The 12,726-nt window shown below is 37.4% G+C and overlaps 2 protein-coding genes across 3 annotated transcripts; one reads left to right on the forward strand and one right to left on the reverse strand.

Moving 5' to 3' along the window:
* Positions 1-754: 754 nt before the first annotated feature.
* On the reverse strand, positions 755-2,905 carry LOC121799628 (heat shock factor-binding protein-like). 2 transcript variants are annotated; one of them, XM_042199046.1, is made up of 6 exons: positions 2,783-2,856; positions 2,338-2,426; positions 1,828-1,875; positions 1,516-1,539; positions 1,384-1,426; positions 755-1,079 (listed from the first exon to the last, which is right to left on the reverse strand). In XM_042199046.1, exons 2-6 carry the CDS (start codon positions 2,338-2,340, stop codon positions 952-954), a joined length of 246 nt encoding a protein of 81 aa, XP_042054980.1. In that variant the 5' UTR covers positions 2,341-2,426; positions 2,783-2,856; the 3' UTR covers positions 755-951. The 2 variants fall into 2 exon arrangements, with proteins under 2 accessions (XP_042054980.1, XP_042054979.1); XM_042199045.1 differs by lacking the exon at positions 2,338-2,426 and having other exon boundaries at positions 2,783-2,905.
* Positions 2,906-5,530: 2,625 nt separating this feature from the next.
* On the forward strand, positions 5,531-12,723 carry LOC121799630 (probable histone-arginine methyltransferase 1.3). The gene is made up of 15 exons (XM_042199049.1): positions 5,531-5,928; positions 6,591-6,653; positions 7,001-7,103; positions 7,977-8,120; positions 8,297-8,400; positions 8,488-8,586; positions 8,680-8,749; positions 8,906-9,002; positions 9,339-9,393; positions 9,581-9,664; positions 10,591-10,668; positions 10,831-10,934; positions 11,014-11,186; positions 11,282-11,433; positions 12,409-12,723. Exons 1-15 carry the CDS (start codon positions 5,755-5,757, stop codon positions 12,466-12,468), a joined length of 1,560 nt encoding a protein of 519 aa, XP_042054983.1. The 5' UTR covers positions 5,531-5,754; the 3' UTR covers positions 12,469-12,723.
* Positions 12,724-12,726: the final 3 nt, after the last annotated feature.

A 12,726-nucleotide genomic window follows, 5' to 3' on the forward strand; every position in this document is an offset into this window, starting at 1 on the left:
ATTTATAAGCCCGAATATGCGCACTTGTATTGGGCCGAGAGTAGGCCCGGATCTATACATTTTAAAATTCAGCCCATAATGTATACTAGTATAGTAGTAACAATTTTAAAAATTATAAATCTAGTCCATCTTTCACTTTAGAATTAGATTTTGGGTCCGTTAATTTTCCAACAATGTTTTTAACTTTTCATTTTTTCAATTAGACTATCTTCAACCATACACTAAATCTAAAATTTTTCCAATCATTTATACGGAATACCATTTTTTAGTATATGTCTCACAAAATTTTTGTAGTATACTCATATTTGGGTTGTTCCCAAAAATAAATCAATTACATGCAATGGGACTGAGAGAGTATGTTGAATTCAAACCATAATCTTTCGGCTAGGAGAAACTCCAATCCATTTTTAAACCTTGCTAGTGAAGTGTAAAAAACTCACAAAATAAAGTACTATTATAATAAGACAAATGATATTTATTGAATTAAGTAGGAGAGATGATAAAGACATAGTAAAGTATGAGATAAAGTAAAATAATAGAGATTAGATCTTCTGCTAAAAATGGAATTAAAAACTTGTAGTGAGATAACAAGAAAAAAGGAAAATCAATCACTTACTATTTTCACGAGCAGCCATTGCACGAAACTGAAATGATGGAATTTCTTGCAAACATGTCATGGCATAATTTTACGTAAATGATTACGTTTACATAATTTTTTCTGCAAGTAACAATACTATAATTTTGGTAAGCATCATTTTTACTAAACGAAAGCTCATTTTAATGAACTTTAAATGAAGCACAAAGCTGACCAAATTTGCATAATTGCAAACAATCTCCGATTAGAAAACACAGTTGAATATCAATCACAAGATTGTGCTCCTAGTGATTCTTGTATAGTGCCTCCTCAAAGATAGCACTATGCAACACTCAAAAATATGTTTAACTATCTCCTCAAGATTTTGGTTCTTCTTTAATCTTCGCTGCAGCTGAAGGCGATGGAGAGCCTTCCTGACCCATCTCAGTTCTAAGATCGTTGATGCTCTGCTCCAACTCATCAATCCGGTTACCCATTTCGTCAAGTGCAGCTTTGTTAAGGAACTCAGTCCAAAAGTACCAATTGAACATGAATGGAAAGACAAAGATGCAGTGTTCAATTACCAATTTGAGGGCTCGTCACTGATGCCATGTGTACCAAACGAGTAGCATTGTTCAATGTAGTGAATGTTTGTCAAACATGCTTGAGATATCACGAGTACTACAGATTCCATGATTACCCATTTCCAAGCTCAATCAATTATTTACTCTTATGTTCATAAATAAAAAAAGGTAGCATTCACAGAAATGAAGAAGCAACTATGTATATTGTATAGTACAGAAGGATATTTTTAGAGATGATAGATTCTGACATTGTGTGAAATCTTGATTGCTGCACAAGAAGAAGGTAAATAAAATAGGAAGCATCAGAAAGCCAAAATACATAAATTGAAACTTAGCTTTATAATTATAGTCACTGACCATTTGCTGAAGAAGATTTTGCACCTAAAAAATCAAAAGTAGGAATATTAGCACAAGTACTTTTGGCAAGTGGACAATATTCTAATCACAAACATGTGAGGTGGAATGAACAAATACTCAATCTTCTACAGCATAAAAGAAAGGGCAAAAAAAGAAAATATTCAAAGAACACAATGAGACATTGAGACTCATCATACAGGCAATAAAACAGAAACTACTAACGGAATACTAAACTAGATTAATTAATATCTTGAATGAATGAAAATTACAAACATATTAATCACAAATTTTAGCATGTGTGATAGAGCTTACAAATGCAGTCATGTCAGTGGTGCTTTGTTTAGCATCATCTTGACCGTCCTGCAATTTAAGTATATTATTATAAGGAATACCACAATGTCTAGTAAGTAAAGTAAAAGTTAATGTGGCAGAACAGTTAAAAACAAGCATTTATTGTGAAGACAAATGTTTTGAAAAATAAACTATCAACTGGATATTGAATATCAAAAATCCACTAGAGTGCCCTGTGAGTAAAAAGATCTTATAAAACTGTAAAAATGAAATACTGTATATAAAAGACACGAGCACTGTATCTAAGTAAGTTAGTATTCATATCATTAATAAGAGAAAGAAACATTGTAACCCTTTATCAGAACACGAGAAGTTAAGTATGAAACAATTCCATCAACATCACATAATATGAGTTATGGCTTTCATAATTCCTAACTCACTGAAGAAGAGGAAATTCAGACGTGATATCGCAGAGATGCGTTGTATGGTACGCAACAAAAAAATTCTAATCATACAAATTATTATACGAACCATTAGATGTAAAATAATAATATCAACAAATTTTGTGATGCACCCTTATTCTCCAACAACATTAGTTACTTCTGCATTACACCAATCATCTGCAGTATAGGTAGATCCACAATCACAAAAAAAGTCATAAACAATCGATTATTCAATTTACAGTTAGCACAATTATATTGCCTCCATGCAACCTCGACATTTTCAATATGAAATGAAAACAAATGGCACATTATCAAATCTAAGAACCAAATTCGGAAAAGTTTAATGACATGACAATTTGATCATTTATGCAATCGAGCAATTCCAAATAAATCACATCCAAAACAACCGGTGTAATCCAAAATGTATAAGCTAAACCGGTAAAAAAGCAAACGAAACGAGAATCCAGATGCATGATCAACGACTATAGATGAAAATCCAAAAGAGAATGCTTGGATTTGGGGGAGTAATTTACCATTATTGGGAACAAAAGCTTTGCTGGAAATGCCCTAGAGAGAGAAATTGAGATAAACGTTTGTTAGATTTTGAATTGTGAGATTTCAATTTGTGACTGAGCTTTAATTTAAAAGATGATGGAGCTACATGTTTTGGGCCGGCTTTCCAGTAATTAGGCCTTCATATTCGTGAGGGGCTCATATTTTTAAGTAATTAGGCCTTCATTTTTTTGTATGCTTATGTTAGTGAGATGGATCTAATAAACATTGCGTAGACTATGTTTCTAGCTATCTCTCTTCTATTTAATTTTGCAGTAAATTAATGTCAGCCCCTACCAAAAACCAAAACTATCAATATTGATAGTAATAATGGGGTAATTGTTTAAGATATGATCTATTACTGCCCAAACTTGTCATCTCAATTACTGCTTTGGATCATATCACTCTACCAATCATTCTGTATATTGAACACTTTCTTCATAAATTATCGCATAAATATGAAACAAACTACTATAAGGGCATCCACAATGCGTGCCTTTACGGTGCCGCGTTCCGTGTCTGCAGAACGAAATCGCGGAGACAGGTGTTGTGGATGCCCGTGTCGTCCCCATCCCTTGCCCATGCCGTGCCGTGAGTCGTCGCAGCGAGACGCGGCACGACACGCCTCGCCACGCGCTAAGGCAACGTGGCGAGCTCCCAGCGCATGCGTGACGCCCACTCGCTGCTCCCGCGAGTGGGTTTCGTCACGGTGACGCAATAATTCATTTTTTTAAAATCGAATTTAATTTAAAAAATAAATTTTTGCAACGGTAATGTTACCGTTTTTTTATCCGTTTTTTAAAAAAAAAATTATTTTTTTAAATTTCTTTACTCTATAAATACTCATATTTCATACTCATTTCACTCACAAACACACATCTATTCCTCTCAAATCCTCTCTATTTCCACCTCAATTTTCATCTCAAATCAACTCTGTTTTTCTTCTTCCAAATTTAATCAAATTAATGGATCCTTTTGAACAAATGCGTCAAATAATGGAACAATCACTTGAAGAAGATCGACGACGGGAGGCGGAAGAAGCCGCGCCGCCCCAACGACGCTCCCGTACGTACATCCATCGTAACCGGTAGGAAGCCGCCGCAAGGTTAGTAAGCGACTACTTCTGCGATAACCCGATTTGGGAGATACCTACTTTCGTCGTCGTTTCTGCATGGGGAAACCGCTATTTCTCCACATCGCGAATACTTTGGCAGCCCGAGAAGAGTTCTTCCAGGAATGGTTCGACGCGATCGGTCGTCCCAGCCACACGACGCTGCAGAAATGTACTGCAGCAATCCGTCAGCTTGCGACTGGACAAACGACCAACATGTTCGACGAATACCTCCACATCGGAGACACCACTGGGTGAATGTGCTTGCTCAAATTCTGCAAAGGCGTCCTGGCAGCCTTCACCGATTAATTTCTCCGGAGGCCAAGCACGACCGATTGTCAGTTCCTGCTCAACCCTCACGAAACAGTGCACGGATTCCCCGGGATGCTCGGCAACGTCGATTGCATGCACTGGCAATGGAAGAATTGCCCGGTGGCGTGGAGGGGGTCCTACACGAGCGGCCACAAAGGCACCCACCCAACCGTTATACTCGAGGCCGTTGCCGACTACCGGCTTTGGATCTGGCACGCGTACTTCGGGGTCCTCGGGTCGAACAACGACGTAAACGTGCTCCACCAATCCGACCTCTTAACTGAAGTTTTGGATGGTAAAGCGCCGGCCATCAACTTCGTCGCCAACAACCGGCTTTATAAAATGGGGTACTATCTCGCCGACGGCATCTACCCGAAGTGGCCTACCTTCGTGAAGACGTGCAGCAGGCCTGCGAACCCAAAGCAGACTCTTTTTGCGCAGAAGCAGGAGGCTGCTCGCAAGGATGTGGAGAGGACGTTCGGGGTTCTCCAAGCGCGCTTCAACATCATCAAAGCCCTGGCTCGTACGTGGTTCATGGAGAGCATGGTCGACATCATGTATACGTGCATAATCTTGCACAACATGATTGTCCAAGACGAAGGACCCGAGGCGGGAAATTGGTTCGACCCTGAATCCCCCGGAAGCTCAACCGCAAGTAGTCCGCCTCGAAGTGGAGCGCATCCGTCTCTACAAGAACGGTTATCTATTCGTGCAAGGACATGCGACTCTAGCGCCCACACCCAACTCCAAGAGGATCTAATTGAGCACATTTGGGCAAACTTTGGAGGATGAAAGTATTAAATTGTGTACTTTTATTTTTTAGGAAATTATTAAATTATGTTTTTTTTACGAATTTTATGTTGTAAGTTTATTTTATGTAATGAAGTGTGTTTGTTTTAATTGAATTGGGTTGGAAATAAAAAAAAAATTAAATTGAATGAATAGTAATTTAAGGAACGGATAAGAAACGGAGGGTTGCAGGTTCCGTTCCTTATTTAAGGAATGAAGTAAAAAAGTACAGGGATGCCCACAAATAGTAATTTAAGGAATGATTAAGGAACGGTATAGGAACAACGTTGTGGATTACCTAAATATTAGTGTTCAGCTATAAAATAAAGAGTGAAAACAAATATTACTGTTAGCTACCAAATCATCAGCTGTAAAGAGTGAAAACAATAGAGTACTAGTATTTCGTTTTATTTTTAAAATAAAATTATTTACATCACAAAATCTTTTGTAAATGTCGAGGGTGTGCTTTCATAGTCAACCAAACGAGGTGCAACCAATCAATAACCAACACGTCACCGATTGCATTGCGGCCTGCAGCAGCGGATCACGGGACCCCTGATCATCGGCACCTCAAACAAAAACCAGTGCAGCAAAAAGCCATTGCGCACTAAAACCTCCTCTCCTACTCTCTTAGTGAAAACCCTAACTGTTTCTCTTTTTGGACGCGGATACATTCCTTGCTTCCTTTTTCTGATTTTAATTCTTTTTTTAGGCAGAATCAGCTGAATTATTCTTGCTCAAATGGACAACAATAAGCTTGGGGAACAGGACTTTTTGGTGGCCTCAATCTCGCAGCTCTCGATTTCCGGAAGCGCCTCGCCGCCGGTGGTGGCGCGGTTCCGTTCCGACTCGCTTGTATTCACCTACGAGTCCGATTCCGACGACGTGGTTCAGTTCGATCGCAGCAACTGCCAGGTTCGAAGGTGTTCGTTTTTTTCTGTATTGAATTTTGTAGGCGGATACTAAGCCTGCTGACACGAAGAATGTAGTGAGTGTGTAGTTATGTTATGTTATGTTAAGTTATCTGAATTGCATTGTGTGTTTCATCCAGGATTATGGTGAATATTTTTTCGTTTTCTTTTTTAACCTCCATTTGGACGATTTTTATTGACATGTTAGAATTTCGATATTTTTTAAGTCTGTATAACGTAGGAAAAAAAGAACTTTTTGTTGTTTTCCTTGTCTACGTTGTGTTTAGTGCATAAGCTCGTGGAAGATAAATGATACTAGTACTTACTATTTAACCAAAAAAGTACTGTGTTAAGTATGCGAATGGAACGGAATCATGAACTTGTTTGGTATTTACTTATTTGATAAATATAGCATGGAATTGACTTGTACAGTTCTTGAAAATGTTGGCAATATAAAAAGGTGAGTGGACTTAACTATTGACCCTTTCCTTTTGTGTTTTTATATAGTGGAAAACTTTTCTTTGATAACATATGAAAAGTATTGCGGACTCCGTACGTATTGAATTCACAATTAGTTCAGCTTATATGAAGTTATCGAGCTATGCCTATTTCTTCATTTTTATGTGTTGTGACTTTTAATTTATTATGTTTTGATTTTTATTCCAGCTTTACAAGCTTGGTCCGGCGCAGTCATTATGTATGACTGAAGCTTCCGATACAAGTAAAGAGGTATGAGATACATCGTTGCCTGTGTATCATGTATAGTAATAGTCTCTAGCTCATACAGAAATGGAGGCGGGACTAGTTCTTTTCTCTCGAGGGTCAAAACAAATGCATGATTTGAACATACAGTTTTTTTTTATCAATGTAAAGAATTATGAAGTATGTTCCCAGATGATGAGTGAGGGCATGGAGCTTGCTCTAATATTATTTGCCTCAAAGTGAATAGCCATATAGTATGTGATATATCGCTGTATATTTGCTTGTACTCGCTAAACTATGAGAACTTTTTCTCCCCATTTCTGCATCATGTATAAATGAGGTATTTTTCTGTTGCCTTTTGTCTTGTGAATCAGAAAAGCTATTCCAGGGGCATCACCATAGAGTTTAGAAATGAGGAGGAAAGCAGGGCCTTCCATTGTGCATTTGAGCAATGGAAGAAGGAAGTGGCTATTCAAGGTTGGTATACAATATCTTTGTTGGTTTGCCTTGGTAGATGTGACCTCATCATTTATTTTCTAAGTATTTGTTAGCTTGTTTGCTCGGTACGTACTGGTTTAGTGATTTATTTTATTCATGTAAAGATGTGATCGATGCTATTTCCTTGTAAGATTTCAAACATGGGTCATCTCATCTTGCGTGTCTTTAGTATAATCAGCGTTGTTAAAAGCGTGCCCCAGGTGCTTTTGGGGCGCGGGGCGCCAACTGAATTGCCCCAAGGTGGCTTGGACAAGCCATATTCTCGGAGCGAGGCAGCTTGGCGCGGCTGGGGCGACTAAATTATTAAATTAAAAAACTCTAAAGTCTTCAAATCTTGTCAAATAACTCAATCATAATTAATGTTAAAATCGCTTCATTTAAATCTGAGCCTGATCCCTTCAAATCACCAAAAATAATAAATTTTCCATTTCTCTAAAAGAAACCGTTCCAGCTCTCCTCTTCTAAAGACATTAACTATTCCTTATTATCCTCTTCTCAATTATTTCTTCCTTCTACTCAAATTCTTTTTAGTATAGCAAGAAAAGAAGAATTCTAATATGTTAGTGCGCCCCAATTCATAGGGTGCGCGCCCCGGATTTTTACATAATCGCCCCATTACGCCCTGCACCCCTAACAACACTGAGTATAATATAGTAAGACTTTCTATGATAACTTGCGCTGTACATAAAATTGTTGTAAGCCCCAAGTATGGTTAAATGACAGGAAGTTCAGTCAAATAACTTGATTTCCTAGATAATTCTAAATTCTAAATGTACGATAAAAATGGAGTAAATATTTGGGCAGATGAAGTAGGAAGACTCTCTGACTCATGTATCAATTCCTCTGTTCCAGGGTCATGTTTGCCAAATGAAATGGCATCATCATCTGCAAGCAAGTTTGATGACAAAATAGAGGAATCTTCTGCCAAAATGTACTTCCATTACTATGGACAGCTTCTTCATCAACAAAATATGATGCAAGACTATGTGAGGACAGGTTACTCTCTCCTTCGAGCTGTTCTGCAATAACTTTTTGGTTTGTCATTTACATCCAAGATTTGAAACCTGTGGCCTTTTCATTTCTTTTCAAGAAATTTTGCATATAAGTGCTTGTTTGCATTTTCTTGTAGTTGTAGTATTGTTGGAATGACATGGTTGAAATTTCTATTCCAGGAACTTATTATGCTGCAGTTCTTGAAAACCGCACTGATTTCACTGATCGTGTAGTAGTTGATGTTGGGGCTGGTAGTGGCATCTTGTCTTTATTTGCTGCTCAGGTTCAGTGATAAACCTGATGCTTTTGAATACCTTGCATCATGAATATCAGAACTTTATGATTTATAATTCTAATATGCTTTTCTCAGGCTGGTGCAAAGCATGTTTATGCTGTAGAAGCATCAGATATGGCAGATTATGCTCGCAAACTCATATCTGGAAATCCTTCACTCAGTGAAAGAATAACAGTAAGTGTTGCCCTGTCATACTTTTACCTGCTTGTTAGATTAACCATTTTCCTCTCATCTTATCAATTTTTTGTTTCATATTTTTGCTTATAGGTAATTAAGGGCAAAGTTGAAGAGGTTGAACTACCCGAGAAAGCAGATATTTTGATATCTGAACCCATGGGTATGCTTAATTATTGTTCTTCTGTCATCCATCTTATGATTAGGCCCTTGATGATTGGAGATGTAGCTAACTAGCTAAGATAAAGAAGAAACACTAGTGGAACGTTTTCTTTATTCATAATGTGCACGTTTACTGATAACTGACTTTGTTCTGCAGGCACGTTGCTAATAAATGAGAGGATGCTAGAATCATACATAATTGCAAGAGATAGGTTCCTTGTTCCAAAAGGGAAAATGTTTCCAACAATTGGAAGGTAGGGGTTGCGCAAGATCCCTCCTTGTGTTAATTGCTACTGTTACGGGTTTTGTCAATTGGAGGATGTTAGAGTCATACATAACTGCCATTGCTACCGTTTCCTCGTAAGAACGAGATTTTGTACTGCAAAAGTTTCCCATCTCCTTCCTCATAGATGGTCCTCCAAGCCTGCATTTTCATCTTTTATGCAACTTAGTCAAGTGTTTGCAATACTAAAAGATCAATTTTGATTTTAAATATGAAACCTCCATATATCTGCATAGATAATCTATAATCCCTGAATATATTTTCCTTACCCTCTTGTGCTGATATTTGTTATTATTTGCTATTGTAGAATACATATGGCACCATTTAGTGATGAGTACTTATACATAGAAATTGCAAATAAGGTAAAGCATCTCTTACTGCCATGGTTGTCTATAATTCTCTGCCAATGATCAACAAGAGATATCTTGAATAAATTTATTATATGTGAATGAATATGTTATAGAAGCTAAATTATTTATTATTTCTGTATCTCTATTGTTTTTACTATTTGGATAAGATACAAATATATTGTTTCTTTTCTCAATCCAGGCGTTGTTCTGGCAACAACAAAATTATTATAGTGTTAATTTGACGCCTTTACATGGAACTGCCTTTCAAGGATACTTCTCACAGGTTTATTCTCATTCCATTTGTCTGCTTCTTTTCTGTGCATCTACTTTAGTGATGTAGGCTTCTAATGTCTGTTCAACCAGTCTTTTTAGTTTTTTACACATACGGAAACTATCGCTCATTTGCTCGGCATCACCAAGATCCATTTACTGTGATGAAGAGCTTGCTGGTCATTTTGTGCTCTCTATAGACTCTGATGTTTCAAGTATGAACTATAGATGCACTTTTTATTAGTACTAATACTATACTGCAAGTGGAAAGTGTAATTATAGTATAGTTAATGTTTAGCATGGATATCATATCCACAGAGACTACAATGTACACTCTAAGTACCGTACTACTGCAATTAAACTTTATATTACTCCCTCCGTCCCACCATAAGTGACTCATATTCCTTTTTAGGATGTCCCACCTAAAGTGAGCCATTTCCTTTTTTGGCAAAATATAACACAATTATTCTCTCACTCTCACTTTATTCTCTCTCCGCTTAACTATTTTAAACAGCATTTTCTTAAATCCTGTGCCCAAAAGATATATGCCTCGCTTATGGCGAGATAGAGGGAGTGCTATTTAGATTACAAGAAATAGTTTCGTCTTGATCTTCCTTGAATTCCTTGATCCTTCTTGCTTGATTGATCTCAGAGCTCCAAGGTGAATTATGGATGTGTTTTGAGTGTTGTATTAACTTATGGGATGCTCCCTGATATGTAAAAACCGAGCTTTGGGTCTTCTTTTAATGTTGGGAAGAGATTTGACTTGAAAAGGCAACAATTTAGGTCAAAGTATATTATTTATTATAATTACGTTGCTGTTCTTCTCTACCATTCATCCTACACTCTTTCACCTATTTGGATTCGGAATAGTTAGGGATAATCTGTCCGTATAATATATCTGATCATATTCCACTTTGACTCCTCTGAGAATTGCAGCCAGTTGTGGACGCTTTTGATCCTAGGTTATTGGTGGCTCCTGCAATCTCACATGTGATAGATTTCACCTCTGCTAAGGTAAATGCCACTGGCTCCTCTACCTGCTTGTATATATCATATTTGCATACATGATCCTACATTTCCAAGATCTTCTATAGATACAACTCCGCAAACAAAAGAAAAAGTACTTCTGTGGCCAAGCAAAATTCTAAGCTGATGGTTGAAATGTCACAATGACAGGAGGAAGATTTGTATGAATTTGACATTCCATTGAGGTTTGTATCTTCAACCGGCACCAGAGTGCATGGATTGGCCTGTTGGTTTGACGTATTATTTGGCGGGAGGTAATATAGTTCACTGCAACATTATCAGTACGTTGAGTCTGGCTCGTATTCTTACTTCGTCACTTTACCGCATTGGCAGCACTGTACAAAGGTGGCTAACCACTGCTCCAGGCGCCCCTGTAACGCACTGGTACCAGCTTCGTTGTGTTCTGGCCCAACCTATATATGTGATGCCTGGCCAAGAGATAACAGGCCGACTCCATATGGTAGCCCATAAAGCTCAGAGCTATACCCTTAACCTAACATTGTCTGGTGGGGTTCTAAAACTTCATTCTCAGCATTACCACATTTTCTTTTACTTGTTTAGTTTCCTTCACTAACTATCTATTTTTTTTTTGTTTCAATAGCTAAAATGTGGGGGCCTGGTGCTGAACAAGGAGGAATACTCCAGACATCATCCGGAAAACTTGATCTTAAAGAGCCTTATTATCGGATGTCTCAACCTCAGGCGTACCCAATGTCCCAAGACCAACAACCAAATCAATTACTACAAACGCAGGTACTTATGATATATGGCGTTTTACTTACTGAATATACTTTTTACTCACATGCTGAATAAAATTTGTCGATTCATTTGTACTTTTTGAGATTAGCTTGCATATGCTATCAAAATCTATTTCAGTTGTTTAATAACTGACATGAATGTGTCAGGTACGAAAGAAATGCAACACCCAGAGTTTTTATCTCTAATAAACAACGGGTTTTTTCTTTTTTTGTTCTAGAATAGAACTTAGATTTCGTGTTTGTACTGAACTTTTTTTTGTTCCGGGTTTGGGAGAGACGCATGACCCTCATGCGTCTCCTTTTAATGAAACGCATGACGGAGATGCGTCTTTTATAGAGACGCATGAGGGACATGCGTCGTTAAATTTTTATTTTTTTTCTTTATTTTTTTTGAAAGACGCATAAGCGTCATGCGTCACAGGCAAAGACGCATAAGCGTCATGTGTCTTTCATTTTTTTATTTATTTTATTTTTTTATTTATTTATGAAAAAATGAAAGACGCATGACGCTTATGCGTCTTTGCCTCCTGTGACGCATGACGCTTATGCGTCTTTCAAAAAAAAATAAAGAAAAAAAAAATTTTAACGATGCATGTCCCTCATGTGTCTCTATAAAAGACGCATCTCCGTCATGCGTTTCATTAAAAGGAGACGCATGAGGGTCATGCGTCTCTCCCAAAGGCGGAATAAAAAAAAAGTCTAGTACACTCGAGGAATGTTATTTGTGATCTAGAACAAAAAAAGAAAAAACCCAATAAACAACATGATGTCAAATCTATAACTCCACAAATGCTTTTCTTACCAGATTTGCATACATAACATCAACTGTAACCTAGTTTGAGGAAAGCATGTTTTCCTCACAGTTTCACATTCCACCGTATATTGCACTAATCTTATTGTGGCCAAAACTTGCCTCTGCTAACCAACTCGTAGTATTTAAAGTATGGCAACTCTTCTTTGCTTATTGCAGGATTTACAAATACAATCGCATGATGAAGAGGGCTCGGATCTATTGCAACAACCTGTGTGATCTTACGTATTATTGTAAACCCGTATAGCCTTAGCATGTATGAGATCCCAATAACTTATCTTGTAATTGTTCGAGCTTGCTTTCTCTATCAGTAGTTCACATGGATTTACTAATTTGTATCCCATCCCATCGCCTTTAGAAATAATGGCTTGTATCAAGTTGGCAAATTTTGAGCATCTATAATTTTTGTAGCACTTGGTATGTTTATCGGATTTAACGTGCGTTCGTTAGAAATTATAAGATTTTTCTTTTTAATTG

This window comes from Salvia splendens, chromosome 4 (genome assembly GCF_004379255.2).
Source record: "Salvia splendens isolate huo1 chromosome 4, SspV2, whole genome shotgun sequence".
Lineage (NCBI taxonomy): Eukaryota > Viridiplantae > Streptophyta > Magnoliopsida > Lamiales > Lamiaceae > Salvia > Salvia splendens.

Bases quoted from the DNA above. Each gene is read 5' to 3' on its own strand.
- LOC121799628 (XM_042199045.1), bottom strand. The intron at 1,540-1,827 runs GTAAGCTCTATC...TTGATTTTTTAG, and splicing joins CCACTGACATGACTGCATTT to GTGCAAAATCTTCTTCAGCA. The intron at 1,080-1,383 runs ATATCCTTCTGT...ACAAAGCTGCAC, and splicing joins AGAATCTATCATCTCTAAAA to TTGACGAAATGGGTAACCGG.
- LOC121799630 (XM_042199049.1), top strand. From the start codon at position 5,755: ATGGACAACAATAAGCTTGGGGAACAGGACTTTTTGGTGGCCTCAATC. The intron at 6,654-7,000 runs GTATGAGATACA...CTTGTGAATCAG, and splicing joins CTTCCGATACAAGTAAAGAG to AAAAGCTATTCCAGGGGCAT. The intron at 8,587-8,679 runs GTAAGTGTTGCC...TTTTGCTTATAG, and splicing joins CACTCAGTGAAAGAATAACA to GTAATTAAGGGCAAAGTTGA.